At 36.6% G+C, this 23,727-nt stretch overlaps 2 protein-coding genes and 1 pseudogene across 8 annotated transcripts in view; 2 read left to right on the top strand and 1 right to left on the bottom strand.

Annotated features, from left to right (window-relative positions):
• The window catches only part of Tasor (transcription activation suppressor), a 49,009-nt gene extending 32,535 nt beyond the window's left edge, over nt 1–16,474 (top strand). For 2 of the 5 annotated variants that reach the window (XM_048421044.3, XM_085687788.2), the window contains exons 17-24: nt 1,147–1,206; nt 5,033–5,952; nt 8,333–8,455; nt 9,268–9,427; nt 9,883–9,991; nt 12,708–12,886; nt 12,981–13,145; nt 14,008–16,474. In XM_048421044.3, the coding sequence (XP_048277001.2) occupies nt 1,147–1,206; nt 5,033–5,952; nt 8,333–8,455; nt 9,268–9,427; nt 9,883–9,991; nt 12,708–12,886; nt 12,981–13,145; nt 14,008–14,477 (2,186 nt within the window). In that variant the 3' untranslated portion in view covers nt 14,478–16,474. Of the gene's footprint in view, nt 1–1,146; nt 1,207–5,032; nt 5,953–8,332; nt 8,456–9,267; nt 9,428–9,882; nt 9,992–12,707; nt 12,887–12,980; nt 13,146–13,730 lie in introns of all 5 variants that reach the window. The other 3 variants (XM_048421047.3, XM_048421045.3, XM_048421048.3) reach the window with 3 other exon arrangements.
• Nucleotides 15,525–23,727, bottom strand: part of Ccdc66 (coiled-coil domain containing 66) — a 29,350-nt gene continuing 21,147 nt past the window's right edge. For all 3 annotated transcript variants that reach the window (XM_048421050.3, XM_085687789.2, XM_085687790.2), the window contains exons 11-17: nt 22,979–23,123; nt 22,394–22,522; nt 19,300–19,790; nt 18,157–18,197; nt 17,162–17,415; nt 16,563–16,687; nt 15,525–15,723 (exon numbers count right to left, since the gene is read on the bottom strand). In XM_048421050.3, coding sequence (XP_048277007.3) covers nt 15,637–15,723; nt 16,563–16,687; nt 17,162–17,415; nt 18,157–18,197; nt 19,300–19,790; nt 22,394–22,522; nt 22,979–23,123 — 1,272 coding nt within the window. In that variant the 3' untranslated portion in view covers nt 15,525–15,636. The remainder of the gene's footprint in view (nt 15,724–16,562; nt 16,688–17,161; nt 17,416–18,156; nt 18,198–19,299; nt 19,791–22,393; nt 22,523–22,978; nt 23,124–23,727) is intronic.
• LOC125391984 (U6 spliceosomal RNA) lies at nt 21,886–21,981 on the top strand (annotated as a pseudogene).

The following is a 23,727-nucleotide window of genomic DNA, read 5'->3' as shown; positions in this document are numbered from 1 at the left end:
TAGCTTTTGGAACTTGGTCTGTAGCCCAGGCTGGCCTTGAACTCAAAGAGATCCACCTGCCTCTGCCTCTAGTGCTGGAATTAAAGGCATATGCCACCACCACTCAGCTACTATTATAATTCTTGATTGACATCAGCAAGCATCTTCAAAAGGGCCTATTAATATAGGGATTTAGGGCATGGTTACTCTTGTGGAGTTTTAGCATTCATATTATCAATTGAAAACTTAATAGAAACTGGACTTGGAAATAGGTGTTGGAGTGAAATGATGCTTTTTGGGTAGACAGTAATTTTTAACTCACTAAACTTCACTACAAAAGCTGTCTGTCATATAGCAAATAGTCATGTTGAGCCTCATCTGTATGAAGGAAATGTAATTTCTTAATTGTTTGTCCTAGAGCACAGCCTGAAATGACCAATGCAGATAGCTCATAGAAACTTATTGAACCACTGGCATTTGATGGTTGTTGAAAAATTGTCATTTGTAATATTCTTACTTGTCCATGAACACACTGCCATGCTGTTAATATTCAAGTTTTTATTCGTTCTTTGTTATCTAAGTATGTTTGGAATTGTTTTCTGGGCACATCTTTTCCATTCCTATACCTTTATTTAGATTTTGGAAAGAAATTGAAGAAAGAATGACTTTTGCTGTAAAGTAGACTGGCTTGTGACTTACATTCTATGAGACCTGTAGGGATTCTGAGAAGAATTTCTAAAACTTGATGAGTGTCCATTGGCTTCTGCACTGTTCTCTACTTTCTACCTTACTGGAGGAGGCAGGAGGCCCCTAGACATGATGATGGAGTAAGAACTGATAACTCTCTTATGAAATGGAGACACAGTGAAACTTTGAAATAAAATAGAAAAGTAGTTTGTAAGTGGTGGTTATCCCAGCCTTTCTTCATTTAAAAACCTTTATAATTGCTGTTGAGTCACTTTAAGAAATAATATAGGTACTGCTTTTTTCCATTACCCAAATGGAAAGGGAAATGGGAAGCTTCCCATTTCCAAATGACCTTTTAAGAATATTTAGGCAAAAGAAAGGACTATTCCTTTGTTAGCATTTGTGGTTGTCTGAAAGGTACCTAATAGGTGTCACTGGTATCTGAAGAGAGTCTGCAAATCTAATGGATGCTTTCCTCAGGAGGGAATGCAAGAAGCCTAGAAGACCAGCATGGGAAACATGGTGAGAAACAAACACCAGGTGAGAAGGCTCACTTTGCTTTTCTTCCCAATGTGCCCTCTTCAGAATTGCTACTTGCATTCTGGTTCTTCATCAGTAGGGAATGGATTTACTTTGTGCTCCATAGAGAGAAGTTTAGACAATATCTTTTTGTTTAATTATCATTTTAAAATTTAATTGTATCATACTCTTGTTAACAGATGTAATCTGTTTTCTGATCAGGTGATTAAGGAATATGAAAATGTTTTCTTAGTGCATTTCTTCGGATATTCTATTAAGAACCAATCTTTATTTTTAAAATGCAACAAGATAACCACTTTTTTTCTTTTCTTCTTTCTTTTTTTTCCCCCTTTCAAGAGAAAATATCTCTGTAGTTTTAGAGCCTGTCCTGGAACTAGTTCTGTAGTCCAGGCTGACCTTGAATTTATAGAGAGCCACCTGCCTCTGCTTCCCAAGTGTTGGGATTAAAGGTGTGTGCCACCACCGCCCGGCCATTTTTTTTTTTTCATACTCTTCATAATTTTTCTTTGGCCAACCTTTTTGAATATGAAACTAACTTCTCAGTTTAAGGGATTGAAAACTATTTCCAGAAACAAAAGTCCTACTGATTATCTAATTGCAGTAGGTACACAGGAGACAAGTCTCCTTTATCTGACTGCGCTCAGTCAGACCCAGCTTCTCTGCATGACATTGTTGGCATTATTTTCTTGCCTGAGTCTGATAGTGACCTTTTTAATGATTCCAATTGTTTTAATACCTTACTCTTAGAAATCTTGTGGGTCTTTTGTTATTTTAATTTAGGAGGAAAGTTACATGGCTTTCTTAGTATTCATGGGGAAATCTGAAGATTTCTTAATTTAGAAGGAAAGCTAACTGCCTTTCTTAGTAAATTATTAATCCTTCTTAGGAAGATGTTTATCTCCTAGGAAAGATGATTTATTTTTAAAAATATATGATGTAAGAAATTAATGCAAGTTGTAGTGTACAGCTCAGTAATATCCACATAAATATAACTTTGTGATTCTTACCTAAGTCAAGATGTAGAGCAGTTCTGGCACCATAGCTTTTCGTCTCCAGTCTCTCCATTCACAGTAGGTGGCCACTAATCTCACTTTCTTTACAATATTTTTAGTTCTTTTCTCCATAAATTGAACCCACTTGTGCCTGTTTGGCACTTTCATTTCTACTTTATGTCAAGGTTTCATCTATGTTGTGTACTGCAAGTAATTCTTTCTAGGAAAAATAGTTACCTTGTTTGAACTTCATAATCTTCATTCTCTTCCTTCAGATACTGTATTCATATTTTATAATTGAAAGTTAGATCTAAACGACATTACCATCTGAAAAATAATGCATTTTCTTCACATGTTAAAAGTCAAATAACTGGTACTTTGTGTCAACAATCAGTAAAATAAACACGTATTATAGATAATGACATCTGTCTATTAAATCCTTTATTGAGGAAGATGTGTTTATAAAAAAGTTTTGATCTTAAAATCATATGGAGTAATTTGTGTAAAATAAAATTAGATTATGATTATTCACAATTTTTTGAAGAGGTTTATTTGGATTTTAAGTGTCATGTGTGGGTGTGTATAGGGAATAAGAGTATATTCAAGTGTGTAGGTGTGAATAAGTGGAGGTCAGAGGAGAACATTAATTTCTTCCTCTATTGTGGGTTTGTTTGCCTTACTGCTTTGAGGGTTGGTCTTCACTAAAACAGAAGCCTAAGCCTGCCTTTTCAAAAAGTTAGGCTGCTTTGCCATCAGGCTCCTGAGGTCCACGTCTTTCCACCCGATAATGTTACAGGCATGTGCATATATGCATGATTTTTTACATATGCTCTAGAGATTTGAACTCTGGTCCTAATGTTGCATAGCAAGTGCTTTTACCCACTGACAGTCTCTCTTAAAAAAAAAAAATTTTTTTTTTTGAGACAGCGTTTTTCTGCGTAGCCTAGGCTATCCTAGAACTTTCTCTGTCTCAAACTCAGACCCTCTGCCTACAAAGGACTCGGATTAAAGGTATATACCCCAACCCCAGGCTTGCCCTTAGAAGTTTTAATATGGAGGAAAACTACATGGGATTTAAGTTACATTGGAATTTTTTTATAAAGTTGTTTAAAATCCATGTCCTGATTTTTTTTTTTTTTTTACCCCAGTGGTGCGGTGGCTCAAACTTGGCTCTTATTTCAAACATCTATATTTTAGACACCTATATTGTCAGAAAATAAATGTATTAAAGATGACCTATATTTTTAAAACTTATTATTTTAATCAAAATAATTGCTCTCAATTTATCTAATACTCAGGAGGCTGAGGCAGGAAGATTTATGAGTTCCAGGCCACCCTGAGCCTGTCTCATAGAAACAAAAAAGAATGAGTGGGGTTAAAAGACAGAAAAAAAGTATTAAGTGTGTTTACTTTGCTCTCAATAGGTTAATGTTACCAATTTCTTATATGCCCTTCTATATATTTTATATTATTTTAAATACATTTTAATGGTGTAAATTTAAGTGTAGAACATTCAGTCTTCCTGAGTCTTACAGAACTTGAACTTTATACTATTAATTTCATACAGTTTTAATTGTTGACAAATTAATTGGTGTTTTGCTTTTTTTTTTTTTGTTTTGACCTTTATGCCTGTTGTCCTTACTATATTAGTGTCTTTACATTAATTGAATGTAGTGGTCATGACATTGAAAAACTGAGTTTGGGAAAAATAAAAATGGAATTTTGTGTAGAAAAATGCAGCTACATCTGAGCATAAACTTGTAAATTCATTTGTAGCACTAGAGGCTTGAAAATTTAGGATTTTCTGATTTAGAGTCACCATTTTCTATACTGCAGTGATGATGTGTTAGGGAATGGTGTTGATAAACACTTAAGTAAAAATTCTAATTTTTCCAGGTCTTAAAATTGTGTGATAGTTTTTTAGACAAAGATTTTAACTTTATCTCTAACATATACTACTGTAAATTAAAGTTCTATATATTTTCCTCATATTTAAAAATAGACTTCCTGCTTTGAAAAGTAGTTTTAAAAATTTAATCATATTTGAATTTAAGATTTGTGAGGAAAACAACAGTATAAACTAATAGATTAAGCCAGTTCTTACAAGCCAAAGGTTGTAGTTCTGTTAGCAGTGGATTACACAAAGATTTTGTAATCCAAAATTTGTAGTTTTGGATTACAGGAATAAAGAAATAAGAAAATTGCTTATTTCTTCTTGGAATTATTTACAAATTAGTAGGAGAACATTGTAAAAGGTACTACTCTTGCAGCTATGAAATAATTCAATTCTTTTGTTTTTTTTAAGCCTTTTTTTCCTGACAGAATAAATCTGTTATGCTGTAGGCAATCCATTAGCCAACTTGTATGTGAAAGCCAGTCTAAAAATAGATGCAACTTTTTAAGATCTTAACTGCTATAATATTTCTGTTGGGCTTTCTACTTGCCTTATTTTCCATTCTTCAAACAATGTGGTATGATAATTCTTGGTCATCTGTTAGCATCAGATGTTCAGAATGGCACCAAAGTGACTTAACGTGTTTATGCCAAAAAGGCAAGTTCTTAAAAATCTTTTTCCAGAGAGACACTTTTTGAACTTGTAAAGAAAGTAAAAAAACTGTTCAGCATTGCTGCTCTGTTTATTGAAATCCAAAGCCTAGCCTGTAAGTAGAGCATATAGGGTTCACACAGTTTTTTGATGTTTTGAATTTACTTTGCAATGTATATTTTTAAATATGTACCTGAGCTGTTTGTTTTTAAAAATGAGTTTTTTGTTTGTTTGTTTTTAATGTTACCCATTTGGGTTGCTCTTATAATAATAAACTCTTCTTGTATAGGAATAAAATCACCAGGAGAACCACTGGTATGTCTGCCACCACTGGAGGCCTTTCCTCACGACCCTCGGGTAATAAGTAGAGAAAGAAGTGCTGATTACCAGTTTCCACCCTCTCCGTTTACAGACACTGTAAAGGGCACCACTGAGGAGGACCTGGAGACAGGTCAGGTGCTGACAGTGGAAGAGCAGTGTGTGCCAGCAGCAGAGCCTCCTGCAGTGAGTGAGACTACAGAGAACACAGTGTTAGGAGAGTTCCATCTCTTTTCTAGAAAGATTGAAGAGATTTTGAAGCAAAAGAATGTTTCATATGTTAGTACAATTTCCACACCTATCTTTTCAGCACAAGAGAAGATGAATCGCCTTTCTGAGTTCATATATTCTAAGACTTCAAAAGCTGGTGTACAGGAATTTGTAGATGGTTTGCACGAAAAACTAAATACTATTATTATTAAAGCATCAGCTAAGGGTGGGAATATGCCACCAGTAAGCCCTAATCATTCTCATACAACAGCATTGAATTCCCTGGGAAGGCATATTGTATCAATTTCTTCAAGTGACTTCAACAATAAAGACCTTTTTCAGCCACCGTGTCCTGAGCCTTTAAAAGATATCAGTTCTAATGAACAGTATTCCTCTTCGATTGAAGTAGAAATGAACCAGCTACACCACTGCAAGGAGTTAATATTGACTTCTGATCACACTGTACCTGGTGATACTGCCCTGGAACCAGTAGAAAAAGAAATAACAAAATCACCTGGCGACATAAACATTTCTGCACAACCTGCTCTTTCAAATTTTATAAGCCAGTTAGAACCTGAAGTATTTAATAGTTTAGTTAAAATAATGAAAGATGTCCAGAAAAATACTGTGAAGTTTTACATTCATGAAGAAGAGGAGAGTGTGCTTTGCAAAGAAATAAAGGTAAATATTGAGAAGGTAATTATAGTACTTTATAAAGTCAGTGGTCTGAACTCTCTAAAATTGAATCTTAAAGGTGGCCATATTTTTCTGAATTTAGTAATTAAGAATTGAATAGTGCATTGGGAACCTATGATCTCAACATTGTAGATGTCAGAATCTTTTCGGTTGAATTTTTAAGATTGTTTGTATGTGTATAAGGACCTGGGGCTGCAGCTCAGTTAACAAGTGTTTGACCCCTACTGTCATGGGGTAGGAAGAAGCCTCTGGTCATAACTGTAGATTTACTTGATTCTGAGATTAGATTTCCAAAAAGACAAAAAGTTAAGTTTTTATAATTTTTGGAGGCTACTAAGTGCATATATGGAGGATCTAGGTCTAGGACAGCTTGTGAGAATCACTTCTCATTCAGAGATTGGTAGCAGGTACCTTTTACCCGCTGAGCTAGCTTACTGGCCTTTGATTTGGAGGTTTTATATAAGGGTTGCTAAATTATTTTTTATAATGAATGAGAATGAATGCAAAGTGTTATTGTAGGTTGTGCTGTTCCTTTCATGTGGAGTTTTACTGATCAGATGAAAACAAATGTCCAGAAATTACATAATGACACATTCATTTGTCATACCCTGACTATGTCACAACTTTTAATGATCAGAAAACTTAATGGCCCCGAAAGACTCCCATAGCTATAGAATACCATTTAAGGTATTTGATCTTGGGGTTTTGAACTAACTGCATGTTCTGTTTATGCAATTTATTTATTGTGACTGGAGTTTCAGTCTGTTTTGTTAGAGGCAGCAGAGGGATTTAGAACACTAACTAGTTCAAGAAACTCAGTATCAATAGCATGTTTAATCCATTTATCTTTATAAGGTATCCCATGTTAGCTTGTTTAATGTGATATCCCAAATAATAGATGAAGAGTGTTAAAATGAAAAAGGATGCATATCACTTTTGTACTTTCTGTGTGTTTTCGTAGGAAGATGAAGAGAGACTTGCTTGCATCTTTGTCCTATGTAATTGAACATAGAGCTTCTTAACTTTCTCTCAACTCTAGGAACACATTTCTAACACAGAACTCTGGACATAGCTGCATGTTGGTGTAGTACTAAGCAAGAGAGTTTAAGTTGAACACAGTGTAATTATCCTTTTTTAAAAATGGATTGTTCAACACCCGTGTGACATTTGTATTGAAGAGATAGAAAATACAATTCTTTATGAATGGTGCTTTGAATTATAGCATAAGTTATTATCATTATTTACATAGAGTAAGAAATTATCTCTTTCAAATCTTGTAGAAAATTAGGTTAGAACATTATTTTTTAAAAAAATAATTTATTTAACTTTTATTTGTGTCCATTGGTATGAAGATGTCAGATCCCCTGGAACTGGAGTTACAGTTGTGAGCTGCCTTGTGGCAAACAAAAAACTTAAACTTATAAATATTTCTGAAATCAAAATGTTTTGTTACTATATTAGTTAGACAGTAGTATCCAGAGTAATTTTTTGAAGTTTGAATTTAAAATGTACAAAGAATACAGTTGCCATTAGTCCTGTCAGATAAGTTACCTTTTCATTAATAAACTAAAAGGTAGTTTGAGACCTTCCTAAAAACTGCAGAGTTGAAGGCAAAATCATTGTGGAAAATGCTGCCCTACATTTAAGTTATATAAAAATGTTGTCTTGACAACTGGGTAGTCTACTTGTCAAGCAAGCAGAGTTTTGATTATGCTATCTGAGCAGCTTTGTTAATGTAGAAAAAATTCATCTCCTCTCTCTTTGGAATGAAGAGTGTCACCTCAGGATCTTGCAGTTCACTTCAGGGCTCAGGGTTCGGCCAGCAAGCACAGTGCAAGGGAGCTCTTAAGAGCTTACTGCTGTGGCCTCTGAAAGGTAGTGCTGCGTTACAACACGGAGAAGACCTGCTTGATGACTGAAGCTGCTGTGCTTGAAGATGGAAACTTGGCAGAAAAGGGCCAAATTAGTATTATTAGTAAATATCACTGCTTGTATTAAAGATGGCCCATGAGTTCTTTTTGAGTTTTGGATTAAACTTCAGTGGTCATGGCCATATTCTGAAGGGAAGTATTTCTGGTAATACCATCACAGATCACTAAGAGCTGGGTCCTGGGTTTATCCTGATGGAGGTAAGTGGGCCAAGGGTCTGGACTAATCCATTGTTATAACAGCAGTTCAGCTTTTGTATGTTTTCTTTAAACTGTAAGAGTGGATACGATGAGCTCTCCAGTCTTCTAAAGTCAAAAAAGTTCACAGTGTTCTAGGTAAAGCTTATCAGTTTATGTTTTATTTGCTCAATAAATGTTGGAAATTGATGTTTGCTAAAAAGTTTGTTAATGTTGATTTAGTTGTTTTTCTTTGACAGGAGTATCTTACCAAATTAGGCAATACAGAATGTCATCCAGATCAGTTTTTGGAAAGAAGGTCAACCTTAGATAAACTATTGATTATTATTCAAAATGAAGACATTGCAGATTTCATCCACAAGGTAGACTATTAAGACCAGTTCACTAATTTGCTTTCTAAAACTACCCCATTGTTAAATTTTATTCTAAGAACAAAGCTTTTTCTTAAAAAAAAATGAAAAAATAAAAGCTTTTTTTTCCATAAAATGAAAATAAAGCTTAAGTACCTGTCCAGGAGCCAGCTTGTGAGAATTGTGTATATGAAGGTGTTGTATATTATGAATCTTCCCTGTCATTCAGATTAGTTAAAAGTAATATGGTTTTTGAATGTAGAGGCGAGGGGTGTTCTGCTAACTCTTCATATATAGACAAAACTCCCCCCGCCCCAGTCCCCATTGACCTTGGATGTGGAGTTAGTTCCCTGGTCTTTGGAGCCTGCTTCAAATCAGCCTTTCATTACTGCTGTAGCACCACAGGTTCCCCTCCTATCCTTTTATTTGTGAACTGATATCCTTTGTAGCCTAGACTAGCTCAAACTGTGCTGCCCAGTCTGGACTCTAATTAATCCTCCTCATCTCAGGTAGGATGACAAGTATCACCACACCTGGCTCCTAGTTTTAAATTCTGGCTGTTTATGGACTTAGAAATATATTAGCATTTTGTCCAGTTTGTGTTTTTAGCCTAATGTAAATTCCTTTCCCTTAGTGTTCTGTTCATATATGTTGGTTTATACTACTGGGAAGTAGTACTTTAAATATTAATTTTGTCACTTTCCAGAGGCAATGATGAGTAATAGTGTATTTTTTTAAACTTTATTCTTCTTGGGTTATTTGATACTTAAATATATTTGTTAGTTCATTTATCCATCCTATTTCTGTTTTTTGGTATTTAACAGGTACCTGGCTTGGTGACTTTAAAGAAGCTCCCATGTGTCAGTTTTGCTGGTGTTGACAGCCTGGATGATGTTAAAAACCATACATACAATGAGTTATTTGTGTCTGGTGGTTTTATTGTGTCTGATGAATCAATCCTAAATCCAGAGGTTGTCACAATTGGTAAGAATGAGTATGTTATTTTCAGTGTGTTATTTCTGGGTTGTGGTTGCCCTGGGTTTTCAGGGAAAATTAAAACTAAGGGATTAAAAAGTGCATTGTTATTGTGTCATTCACAGCTAACAGGCTTATTTCTATCTTTTTCTGAGTTTTTGCCACCTAAATCATCTCCATTCTGTTTTTATATATATTTTTATGTAAATCTGGTCTTCACTGCCTGCTGTGGCACTTGGATTATTCTAGTGGTGTTGTTGTTATTGGGTATTTGTTTTGTTTGTAGGTGTTTTAAGAGTTTTAATGCTATAAGGAGTTCCCTTTCCCTTAGAGCAAGATGATGAATATATGGTGGAAAATAGACCTGTGTAAATACAAACAAGCACTTACTTCTTCCAAAACCTCAGCACGGCAGACACTGTTTAGTACTGACTTTAAAATCTCAATTTCATTGTCTCTAACAGAGAGCCTTAAAATTTTTTTAACATTCCTTGAAGAACTTAGTACTCCAGAAGGGAAATGGCAATGGAAAATCCACTGTAAATTTCAAAAGAAACTGAAGGAACTGGGCAGGTAAGATACAGAAAATAATTGAATTTTTTTGTTTGTTTTTGAGACAGGATTTCTCTGTAGCTTTGGAGCCTGTCCTTGAAGAACTGTCTCTCTCATAGACTAGGCTGGCCTTGAACTCAGAGATTCGTCCTGCCTCTCTCTTGCCTCCTGAGTGCTGGGATTAAAGGTGTGAGCCACCACCACCCAGCTATGAATAATTGTTGATTTTTAACAATGCTCACAAAACTTTTTCTGGGTTTGTGGGTTATGAAGTTTTCATGTATGTTAACAGACAGTGAGTGGGTATAAATACTGAGTTATTCTATTCTTTTTGAGGAAGATGTGATATTCTTGTTGACATAAAGAATTTGGTTAAGTTCTCATAGTATGATAGTTAGGATTGACTTAATCTGCATGTGGAGCTGCATAATCACGAGGATCAGAAATTTTCTACTCTTTTTTTTGTGATGCTAGATTTGAAGCACATGTTGTGAGCCTTTTAAAAATATATTAATTTGCTCTTTGATAATATCATACACATATACAATGTATTTTTGGTTCTATCTACTCCTTAACCAACTCTTCCCAGGCCTCTCTACTTACCATGTCCTCCCAAGTTCATGTTCTCTTTTTTTCCTTTATAACCCACTGAATCCAATTACTGTTGCCCACATACTACTTCATTAGGCTACCCATCAAAGCATAAGCATATCATATCAGGGCCCACATTTAATTGAAGAAAAATGACACTTTGTTGTTACTCGACCCCTGTCAGCTGCCAATAGGGATGGGCCTCATAAGTATCTTTCCTACTCATGCTGGAATTTTGGCTGGTTTGTCTTTGTTCAAGTCTTTGGCAGGCAACCCAGCTGTTGTGCATTCTTGAGTGCAGCCACCGTGGTAAAAGACCAAAAGGCAGTTTTCAGCAGCACTCCACAACACCTGGCTCTTAGGATATTTCTGCTCCCTGTTTTACATATTTCTCCAAGCCTTAGGGAGAAAGCTGGTGATATAGATGACATATTTAAAGCCATTTAAAAAACTGATCCATATTTGCAGTGTAAATCAGACCCTGTCCCAAGTAAGTTAGTTTGGTAGCTAATCAAATCGCCAAGGGTTGGTCTCTGCCTGACAGAGCTCAGTTAGAAAATGGTTTATAATGTGTGTTTGTGTGGGTTCTTGCATGTGGGGGAGTTACTCCCTTGGAGGGCACTTAGTATGGTAAGTTTGAGATGCTAATCTTTTTTTTTTTTTTAAACTCTTTTTGTTTTTTTCCGAGACAGGGTTTCTCTGTGTATCTCTGGCTGTCCTGGAACTAGCTCTTGTAGACCAGGCTGGCCTCGAACTCAGAGAGATCCGTCTACCACTCCCTCATGAGTGCTGGGATTGAAGGCTTGCGCTACCACCACCCAGCTGAGATGATGTATCTTGTTAGTGTTCATGGAGCTTTTTAATAATTAATTAATTAATTGCACGTTAGAGGATTTTTATCAGCTAGAATTCCCTAAGTATAAGTCATGAGTGCACTCACCTGTACATGCAGAGGCCAGAGCAGGATGTCATTTGTTTTCCTTTCTCTCCATCTTAATCGCCTTACAACAGGGTCTCTCCATGGACTTTGGTTCAGCTCACCATATCTACTACACTTTGCCAGGGAGCGCTCATGAACTGCCAGTCTGTTCCCCATGCTGGGATTGTAGACACATCCAGCTGTGTGGGTTCTGGGGATGTGAATCAAATCCTCATGTTTGCAGAGCAAGTGCTCTTACTCACAGCCATTTTTTTTCAGTCCCCAATTACTTTTAGTAAGTTACTTTTTACCCTCTCTGAGATAGACCTCTTGTTGTATATAACTCCAGCTAGCCTGCTATTTATTCACTTAGACCAGGCTGCCCTTAAACTCATGGGCAGTCCTTCTACCTCTGCCTCCAGAGTACTGGAATTATAAGTATACACCACCAAAACTAGTTCTAGGTCACAGGTCTTTTGATTGCTGTAACACCTATTGACATTGAAGATTCAGGGTAAAATAATTCCAGTGTTTGGCTATCTTTCATAATTAAAATACTCTATCTTTTGGAGTCAGAGTCTTGCTATATAATCCAGAATGGCTTCAAACTCAAAAATCTTCCTTCCTTAGCCTCTTTGAATGCAGGAATTTAAAAAGTTGTAACACACACCTGACTAGTACTTAGCTTTTTTAAACTTACTCATTTTGACAACCTATGAAATAAGTAAAGGGTAAGACTTAAGTTCCTATATAGTGTAGACATAACACACCCAAAGGTGTATCTCCAGTTTTTACCTTAAAGTATTATAAATAGCTTAGAAGCTACATGTTAGGAAGAATTATCCTCTATTTGTTCATGAGACAATGCAGCCTGAAGTGCAGCAATTATAGACGTATGCTACTGTGCCCAACATTTTTGTTCTTAGATGGCCTTAAAGTTTAACATTAATAAAGCTAATAATACTTTAGTAAATAGAATGACTGATGGTTCAGGTTTTAGCCTGATTACAAGATTGTCCTCAAAAAACATGCTCATCAGATGCACAATTCTCATTTTCCTTCCCTCTTAACTAGCATTCTTACATCAAACAATAAGCTCAACAGCTTGAGGCGGTTATTTATTAGCCTCCTCAGTTGAGAAGTGCTTTCAATTAACTGAAACAGAAATTTCCATTGTGAATTTTAAAATGCCAGTATCTAGGTACTGAACTTTGCTTAATCTCACAGATTAAATACTAAAGCTCTGAGTCTGCTGTCTCTTCTAAATGTGTATCAGAAGAAACATCTGGTTGAGATTTTGTCCTATCACAATTGTGACTCACAAACACGAAATGCTCCGGAAATGGACTGCCTTATCAGGCTTCAGGCTCAGAACATACAGCAGCGACACATAGTCTTTCTAACAGGTAGGAACATGCTCTTGCTGATACGGGCTGGAGTGAGTGTTAAATTATAATTCTGAATATATCAGTTTCTGTACATTTTCTCTTTTTAATTTAGAGAAGACTATCAAGATGGTTTCCAGTTATACAGATAATGGAATTGTGGTTGCAACTGCTGAAGACTTTATGCAAAACTTTAAAAGTCTTGTGGGATATCACAGCTCAGTCACAGAAGAAAATCTTCCGCAGCTTGGTGCTAATGAGACTCTTGAGTCACAGTCAGGTAACTTTTTAGTAGTTTTCATTTTCTTTAGGTGAGACAGAATGAGGAATGGTTTTGTTTATCCAATAGTGAAATGTTTATTGAAACCATTTACTCCAGTCAATAGTAGGCATCACCATAGGACTTACTATATACAAGATCTTCTCATTTATTTATACTGTAGTCAGTACAAGTTGTTAGTGTAGGCTATGCATTCATTCGTCTATTCTGTGGACGGTACATATTTAGAGGTTTATTTTTCCCTCTGAGGGAGATAAGCTTTATTGCCTTCTCTTTGCTGTCAGTTTTTGTATTTGTGAAGGCAGATAGAGGGATCATTGGGCTATGAAAGGTCTTCAAATGTATGTGCTAGTTTAATTACAAGGTAGTGAGGGTATCTTACCTTGAATCCTCTGTGAGCTGGCCTCTGCTTGGTTCCAGACTTTAAATAAAAGCTGTTCTTAAATTGTTTTGTTTTTTTGTGAAAAGCAGAGATGACTTGAGCATTCAGTAGAGATAAGCAGTTTAGTAATTCAGTGAAGCTACATGTCAGAAGTTTTATTTTATATTTGTCTTATGAAATACTGAATTACCGTATAACTTTAGATGCTGTTTTGACATTAACCCCTTTGGAGCTGGGAGTTGGGATTTCCCAACATTAAACGTGAACACATTTCGAGAAGCTTTTAGCATCGGATTATCTGGACACTCACACCTAATGTGAGTGTTGTGACTAAGTGAACTTGTGGCAGAAGACCAAGCTTTAAGGGATTGTGGACTTTGCAGATCCTGACGCACTATGTTGTGTGAGTAGTGTATAATTTTACAAACTAAACAAACTGTGTATTTCAATAGAGGAGGGCTTTTTGTTTTTTAAATGTAGCTCTTTTAGAAAACGGTGAAAAGGATGAAGAGGATATGTCTCTGGATTCAGGGGACGAAATCTCACATATAGAAGTATTCAGCAGTTTTCATTCAGAAATATTGGCGAGAGAGACCAAAGGATCAAGTGGAACAGATCAAAAAAACAATAATCAAATTGAATTGCAGTCATCTCTTGACGTGCAAAACAGTTTATTAGAAGATAAGACTTCCCATATTGATTGTGAAGAGAGAGCTCCTATTGATAGAGTATGCTCTGAAGGATCAGCAGAACAAGATTCATATAGCAACGTTCAGGCTTATCAAAGTCAATTAGAAATGTCCCGCCAGTTTAGTCACTTTAATGTTCTCACTCATCAGACGTTTCTGGGGACACCATATGCCCTTGCATCAACTCAGTCTCAAGAAGATGAAAATTACTTTTTATCTGCTTACAAAAACTTGGATAGAGAGAAATCTCCATTAAGTTAAAGATGTGTCCAAAGATAAATTACAATAACTCAAAAAAAAAATGAAAAGAAAAAAAATAGGTTATGGACTTTTTTTGAGTTTCTGAAAAGTGAATTGATGTTTTTCAAGTTTCCTAACTTTTAAGAATTTTTTTTCTTTCCCATTTACTTAAATCATGATGACCTGTAACATTCGAAGCATCTAAAAATTGAAATAAATATCTTTTTTGGACATATTGTAATCAAATTAACTCATGTTGGCACCTTCCAGTCTCACATTTGTTACCTGTATTTGAGCTTCAAATTGAAGTCTGTTTTATATGTAAAATTTGATGTTTATAAAAGAATGGTAAATAGAAATGATTTTCTTTAATGTCAGATGATAACTTTGCTGAAATGTCAATTATTTATTTTGATTAAAGCTTTTGTATAGTGTTTTTACACAGGTATAAGCCAGCAGTGTCAATATTTATAGGATTTTGGCTCAGTACCTCAAGCTATATCTAACAGTGCAATTGCAATTTAGCAAACCTATGTCTACAACACCAAGTAGCATTTTCTCAGTCTTCAGGTTTAGCTGTGTAAAATTTTAGCTTCACTTATGTTTTTGTCAGCCTTTTGAGATCCTTGATAAATACTGTTGTGTGATCCTATAGTCAAATGAACTTTTTAAGATGGAGCATCTGTTTTCAATGGTATTGGATAATTTTGGAACAGATCTTTGAGGTGGTCTTAATTAGAACTAGTTACATACCTTAGTGCTATACTAAATCTATACAAAAACTGGTAGAGATAAATTTCAAGCCCTTATATAACTTACATCCCTTGCTTACCGAGAATACTATATTGTGAAAACTGGGGCATTTCCACTTTTAATACAATGAAAACAAAATTTATAGAAAAGAACCACAGGTTTCTGAAATGAATTTGAGTGCTTTGAGTAAGAGTTTAGCTCAGTGTGTTAATAATAGTACTTCTCATGCCCTCAACACTGCTAACAGGTCAGAGGTCTCTAGACTCTAGCATGGTAAGTAGAAAGTAAGTTTACGTCTTAGTATGACAGAGATCATTTTTTTTAAACTATAAATTGTTTTATTGTCTTTAAAAAATAGAGCATTTCCTTACATAATGTGAAGTTTTTCATTGGGTGCTTGGAAAATGCAGTTGAGTGGTGAGCATATTTAAAATGAAGAACTAAAATTATCTTCTTGGTTTGCAGTTAAGGGTATGAGATTCGTTTCCAGCTCCTTTTGTTTCTGGAGAAGACCCTGCAATCATATTGATAGTTAGTGAAGGTGTGATAGCCAACTTAAATACATGGTAGGGAAAAATTATTGGCTCAGGATAGAACTGTTATTGGACATAGCTCAAGTTTCATCTTTTTAAATTTTTGTAGTGGTCCCTCCTCCTTTGGGTGTTACCTAGCTAGAGTATTTTCTACTATATAAGCAACATGGATGATTTCTTTCAAAATCATGAGAAGACACAGTCAGAGTCTTATCTTAGCTCTGCTGAAACAGAGTAAGGGTTATGGTGAAGTATGACCATCACACTTTTTTCTCTTGTTCCTTTGTGTGAGTTACCAAGGTTGAGTAATGTGCTCAAGCTGTATGTAACCAGAGGTAGCACTTAAAGGATACAAGTAAATGGGTTAGTTTTCTAGCTTTAGGAAGAATAATAAAGGGTAAGCAACACATGAGACAAATTCTTCTCAAATACAGTGTAATAGGCCCCCGGGTAGGTTTCAGCACATTACTGGGTTTTATTTTTGCTTGTATAAAAACTTACCAAAAAAAAAAAAAAATCACAGGAATGGAGAAGTGTCTGGTGAATAGTTCCATGTATATAATTTCATTCTTGGAACAGATCTGTTCTGTTCTAAAGTTACAAAGAATGGACCATATTGGTTAAAATTGACTAAAGCATAATTGTATATTTGTTTCTTTGGTTTTAGCACTTTATTGTGTTTTGATGTTTAAATGTACATATTTTTAAATAAAAACTGTCTTAATATCCAAACTGTCTTGGGACTTTTGTTCTTAGGATACAAACATATAGAAAGAACAAACATCTAAATAGTTACTTATACTTGGTTAAAAGTTCATACCTGTCTTAATTCTGAAAGCCCCTTAAGGATAGCTTGCTGTCGATCCCTGTTTTTCACCAATTTAGGATTAAGAAGTGGATCCCTGGTATGGTCAGAGTCAAATAGCTCTTGTTGTTGGTCACAATCTGAAGGACAGATGAGGTTTGAAAATCATCAAGCAAATTACTAATAGTTAGCTGTAATGTCTTAAACCTTTAAATAGACTAATGTTGAAGCATGTAGGGTTGGGAGTTCACTAAATTTTTTTGGTTTTGAGACGGTTTCTCTGTGAAACAGTCCTGACAGTCCTGGAACTCACTTCATAGATCAGACTGGCCTTGAATGGAGATCTGCCTGCCTCCGCCTCCCAAGTGCTAGTTCTGGGATTAAAGGTGTGCACCACCACTGCCTGGCCTTATATTAGGTTAGTATGTGTGTACATAGTGGCTACTAGGCTAAAAGCCTTGAATCACCCTGGTGTTGGAGTTGTTAAGTGGCACTGTAACACCTAATGTGGGTGCTGGGAACCAAACTTCTGAAAGAGCAATAGGCACTCTTTATCATTGAACCGTCTGTCTAGCCCGTATCTTCAACTTTTGTAGTAATGTTACTTAACTTACCATGAGATTTTTGGTATTGGTTCTCTTGTGTTGATGGCCTAGACAAAGGTGCATCTGGATCAAGATAATAGATCTCATTTGTTCGAACATAAGGAATAAAGTGAGTTGTTCCAGACATCTCCTCTGATAACGAAGTTTGACCGTCTCCTAAGGCCAGGTTCTCTTTTTCATAGTCACTATTTTTTAATGGCGAGTGTACTGAATCAGTCTGAGTTTGCTGAGTTTTACTCTTTATTGCTGGTGATAACTGGAACCTATTTAAAACAAAAACCCAAACTTTAACAAGAAATTGCATGTTTTAGAAGTAGGGTCATAAATGGTTGTGAGCCACCAAGTGGACATTGAGAACTGACTCCATGTCAGTGCTCTTAACTGCGGAGCCATCTCTCTGGTCCCTAGAAATTGCATGTTTTAGACACATCTAATCACACTGCAGTTCATTCAAGATGTGCCTGGTCTACCTTAAGGAATACTATGGATAACAATCTAAGATCTGTAATTTTTCATAAAACAAGACCATGTGGGACATTTGTTGGGTGGGTTCAACCTCATTTCTTTTTACACCATTTTCCATAAGCGCTGCCTGTGCTATCTGAACTGAAGTCACTGTTGGAGCTCTCCTGTGAAACGAGTCTACACCCAGTCTGGTCTGCATAGCACACGGTCACTACAGACCTCCCATCTAATAACTGCCTTTTTTTTTTTGTTTGTTTGTTTGTTTTTTTATTTACTGTTTTTAACCAATCTGTTTCCCTATCAGATTTATCCAAGCTGAATGCTTATTCCATAGACATGGAAAAGTCAGACCTTTTTAGGTCCACTTCAGCTAAAAAAAACCACTCCATATTAAACCTTTACCAAAAATCAATAAAAGCCAGCCATACCTCTTTCCTACTACTGCCTTCATCTGCACATGGAACTGTCATCCAGATTTTGAATGAGCATTCTGCTTCACACACAAAAAGCACTAAGTAGCTAAGAAGTAATATACATACCATTCTTTAATATCTGAAGGAGTTTTCAGAGGTTCTTCTGCCTAAAAGTTGAATAACACAAACACGGAGTAAGAGTGACATCTTTACATGTCCCCAGATACTTTAAACATTGTGTATGTACATGCATGCATGTGTCAGTGTGTGCATGGAAGGCAGAAGACAACTCAGAACTGCTTCTGTCCTAGGAACACAGGCCATCAGGCTCTGGGGCAGGGACCTTTCTGCTGAGCTTTCTCACCAACTTCTCAGACATGCTTAAATCATCTAAATAATCTGGGCATATCTAAATAATACTGTATATGATACAATATAGTCCCAGGACCAGTAATTAATTCCTTTCTACATCAACTCTGAATTTTATTGTTTTAATGAAATCACAGTATTTAATTATCTCACAAAGACTTCATACAGCTCCTTTAAGTAAGGCACTCAAATACTTGGTCAGCCCAAAACTACACATCACAGTGAACTTCTAAGTTTGGATGACCATTCTGGAGCTTTGCTAAGTTTTTTTTATTTTTGTTTTTGTTTTGTTTTTTCTGAGAAGTCTCTAGAATTTCCTATGTAGACCAGGCTGGCTTCAAACTCCCTTAGTTATCTCCAGAGTGCTGGAATTAAAAATATACCCGGCTCTGTTTAGGTCTTTATACTCACTACCATGATTTTATTCATTTGTCAAAAAAGAGAAATTAGCTTTTTATCTTTCAGATTCATGTATCCTGCCTACATTTCATTCTTTAATCGTCTATTATTTTTTGGTCCCCTAACGTGTATTTGCTTGTGAAATTATAAGCTTTTTTTTTTTTGTTTTGCTTTTTTCGAGATAGGATTGATTTTTCTTAACCTCTGAATACTATTTCATTTTATGTATTATGACATTTTTGTATACATTAGAATAAAGCATTCATCTGAGTAAAGATTATTTGGCTTTTGGGGTTACAGTCTCTGATGCAGCTATTTAGTTCAGGTATTATACAACAGTCAGATACTTCACATAACAAGCATGGATGTCTTCCTCTGACCACTAATGTAATTTTCTGTAACCTATTAGATGAATCACGGCCTTCTGAATGCATGGATTTAGGTAACTACTTTGAATTCAGAAACATCAATACATACTTAGTAATGAAATAAAAGCCTTACCTTTTTGATTAGCTGCAACCTGTTCTCTGACTCAGTTTCTCGATGAGATGGTGCAAGAACTTGTGGGGAAGGGCCTCTATTTTGGAAGAGGTTCTCAGGGTTGTTTCTCTCTAGTAAGTGAAGCAGCTCCATCTGCCTTCTTAACTTTTTTTCTTCTTTCTCCTTTTGGAGATGGATGGGGTACCTTGCTGATGCAGGGACATACCTTTTCAGAGGCTTGTTTATATTCCAAGCGGGCTTTTTAGGACATTTCTTCATAATATGTTTTGTTTGTTTCTCTGTTCTTCTGTACTGATTATACTGGCCATTGGGCCAGCTGGTTTCTTTGTCTAAATAAGTGCCTTTAGCAATACTTAGTTCTTGCTTGTCTTTTTTAGTGCTGGTATGTCCATTAAATTCTGTAGAAATCTCTGGAGAAGAAAAGTTTCTAGTGCCCCTCTCTGTTGATCCACAGTGTTGTAGCTCGTTGAAAATTCCTAAATTTAAGTCATCTAAATAAAAATTCCAGATGATTAACTTTAAATAAAACATATGGTAGAAATACACTTTTCTCAAAGATACTTAATGACTTTGTCTTTATTAGTCACATTTATTTACTTAGTGTGGTGGGTCATGCCACATATTACACACATGGGAGTCAAAGGACATCTTATAGAAGTCGGTTTCTTCTGCCATGTGAATTCCAAGGATGGAATTCAGGTCCTCAGCCTTTGTGGCAATCACCTTTACCTGTTGTGCCATTCTTCCATCTGTAAGAATTTATCCTCCAAATAAAACTATCCATTAAAGAACTGCTAATTATCCCCTTTAAAAGAAGCTGGTAACCACTATTCTGCTTTGATATTCTAGAAACTAGCCCTTATAACCAGTCCTATGCTACGCACCTGTCATCCCAGCAGTAAGGAAGCAGAGGCAAGAGGACTGGAGCGAGCTCCGCTAGCTTGGTCTACAGAGTTTCAGGAAGCAAGTTCCAGGCTATTAAAAAAAAAAAATTAAAAGTAACAGGCTTATTCAAATAGTATAAAACTCTGAATTTATAACCATGTTGGACATATTTTAGGATTTCCTTATGCTGATTCACTGCATAAAACTGGCTTAATTTTGTTTATCTGCATACATACTCAGGTTGGAGCAACCTCAGGAATGCTGCTGTGACTCCAAGTTTCTATTATTTGAGGAAGACTTGGAATTTTTCTGTGTTTTGTTTTAATTATTTTAGGTGTAAATCCCAAAATGGAATTCTGTTAGTTTTTTGAGCAACTGCTATACTGTTTTCTACAGCAGGTGAACCTTACCATTAACAAAGCAATTTTAAGAATGCATTTGAGTGGCACCACAGATACCACCATACTTTCATATGAACTCTGGCTAGTCTGGTGTGCTGAGCTAATCACAAGTAACTGGCAGAAAATAGTGATGTGGTTATGTCTGTTTCCTTCAGGAAATGGGGGGGGGAGTACTCTTGAGCCCCAAGAGTTAAACAAAAGGACACATGTCTAAGAAAAATCATGAAGATTCTTGAGGGGACCCTTCCCAGCACTATAAAAAAGCCCTGCTGGAGGAGACTCTGCCCAGCAGAACTACACTGGAAAGTCCTACTGTGGAGCTGTGTGCAAGCTGTGCAGAACTCCAGGTTGCAGCTTTCAGGGTGGGCACTAGTTTTGGGGGTGTGCTCTCAGGTAATGTAGCTGCTTTCGAGTTATCCCTGATCCACAATCGTAACCCCTCCTGTTAGTAACCCTCCAGTAAAACTACCTGGTTCACCAGTGGGACACTGGTGCAGTTGTCACTCTGCTCTCTTGGGCTTCCTTTCTGGGGTGAGATGTTGCATCTCCCCTGGAAAAGAATTAAAGATGCCTCTGCAGAACTTAAAAACTTCCAAACCTAGGAGCTGGCTTGGCAGGTTAAGAGCAGTACTTCCTTTAAAGTTTGCTTCCCAGCACCTATCCATCTATAACTCCAGGAAATTGGACACTATCTTCTGGTTTCCATGGGCACTGTATTCATCTACACACGCCTATCCACTCCTATACATATATACCAAATTAAAAATCCCTTTTAAAATATTCAGAAGTATCTAATTGTGAATACTACCTTATTTAAAATTTAAAACCAGCACATGAAAATACATGCATTATCAGTCAGTCACTGGGGTAATGCAGATTAGAATCCAAGTTTTGCAAGGACATGGAGAGATAAGAACACTTCTACACTGCTACGACAGGGGCTTTGGATGACAGTTCAGCAGCTCCCCAACACCTATCACATAGCTCAGAAATTCTAACTCTTTCCTAAGAGAACAAAACATCTACAGAAAAAGAAATAACTGAAATGTCTATAGATAGAACAATATCCAGTATAATTCACATAGTGAAGTCTAGGGAATAAATGGAATTGTGTCATAATAAGATCTACAACATAGATAAACCCATATATCATGCTGGAAGTCAGTAAGCCAGAAACAAAAGACCACTTTAACAGCATAATTCTGGTTACATGATAAGTACAGAACAGGGAGAATGTTCTAGGACAATGAGCTGGAGAGAGTAGAAGGGCCACCTATTTGTGAGTTACTCTGAGTACTGTGCTCATTTCCAGTGTGCATACACTAAAACTGGGGTGAGAATAGCATGTCCCCTGTGCAAGGATGACTTGCAAATTGGTGATATATTCTGTATTTTTAAAAAGCATCTTTCATAGAAAATAAATTTGAATACTGAAAAGGTTGTAAAACTGTGATGGTAACTGCACAGTAATGAACATGTTAAAGAACATCTGAACATGGTGCACACCTTTAATAGTAGAGCTTGGAAGGGAGAGGCAGGAAGATTTCTGAGAGTTCCAGACCAGTCTGGTCTACATAGTGAGTTCCTATGCAAATTTCTAGGTAGAAATTTGATCAAGTGCTTGCCCTAGCATGCACTATATCCTGGGCTCAATCCCAGGGGCACAGTGCTACATGCCTGTAATCCCAGTGTTCCACATGTGGGGGCAGGAATATTAGTTCTAGGTCACCCTTGGCTACAAGACACCTCATTGCAAAGACATCTTTACTTTAAATGTGAAACAGAACAATAAAGCCCTCCATGAATACCTGTCTGCACGCCAATGTCCGTCCTGGGAGAGTTTGTGGAAGGGGTAGTTGCATGGGTTTCTTCAGCAGTCTCCTCAGCATCTCTTCCTGAACTGGAAATGGTAGTGGATGCCTTATAATCCACTATTGCTGTGTCAAATGGCAATGAGAAACAGCCCTTAAAATGGCACACAGAGTACTAACACTCCAGCTGGTGACTGTCTGCCTAGCACACAAGGCCCTGGGAAAGTACAGCAGCAGTCAAAGACTTTTTTACTCAATCGTCAAAAGCTATAGTCAAATTTTTGAAAGGCTAGTCTTACAGTGTAGCCTAAATTTATTATTAAAAGTTACCTTGCTGAATTTGAAAATCTAAGAATGGAAAAGTGCACATTTTACCTATGTCAGGATTACTGTGAAAATTTCTATGAAAAAGACTGCAACATGTACTGTTTCAGGGCAGTTTTCTAAGGTGGCTTGGGTGAAAAGCTTCCAGTCCTTTAAAAATATTTAATTAATGTGTGTTTTTAAGGATTTAAAGTAGACAAGTATTTAAAATCATCCTCAGAACCAAAACTATCAATAAAATTCCAATTAGTCACTTACCGCCAAGATTTTTAATCAGCCTGGATGCATCATGTCCTTTCTGAGTCAATTCTCGGATCCTCTGCTCCTGTTTCAGTCTCTGTGCCAACTCCTGAGCGCGCTGCATGGTGTGGAACAGCTCATTTGTCTTTAGAGTCATGATTTCCTAGCAAGGTTGACGTATCCAGGAAAAGAGTTAGCAAGCACATTAAGTGCAGTGACTGTTCATGTTCAGTACAAACACTCAAGCTTCCCCTAGAGCGGCTGCTGGATAGGTATCAGCTGAGGAACAGTCAATAGGGCCTGTTCGCGATTATAATCCTAACATGCCTGTTCTTGCTGTTAGACAGGGTCTCACTGTAAACCAGGCTGCCCCTGAACTCTCAGACTTTGAATTACAGGTGTGCACCACCACTATGCCATCTGTCTCAGCCTGGTCCATGAAACTGGTCTATGAAACCATACCTTTCCACATCCTATTTTTTGAAAGGTACAAAGTAGAAACTGGCAAGGAAGTGCCAACTTTGTGTTTTTACCACTGCCAACGGAAACAGCACTGACGCTCTGCTCTATCAGTTCTATCCGGTCAGCTTGGACACAGCACTTGGACCGCCCTACCTACTCAGCCCAATGGAAGCCTCTGACACAGTCAGGAATTTCTTCAGCAATCCCAGCCAATCATTACTCTTTTTTAATATCTAGAATCATTACTACTTTTAATTTATTTAGGGGTGGGGAGGTGGTAATGTTTGTACCACAGTGTGTATATG

The sequence above is a fragment of the Myodes glareolus genome, chromosome 5 (genome assembly GCF_982192425.1).
Source record: "Myodes glareolus chromosome 5, mMyoGla1.1, whole genome shotgun sequence".
In the NCBI taxonomy this organism is placed as follows: Eukaryota; Metazoa; Chordata; class Mammalia; order Rodentia; family Cricetidae; genus Myodes; species Myodes glareolus.
The sequence above is the reverse complement of the archived record's forward strand: the minus strand, read 5'-3'. Positions and strand labels throughout refer to the sequence as shown.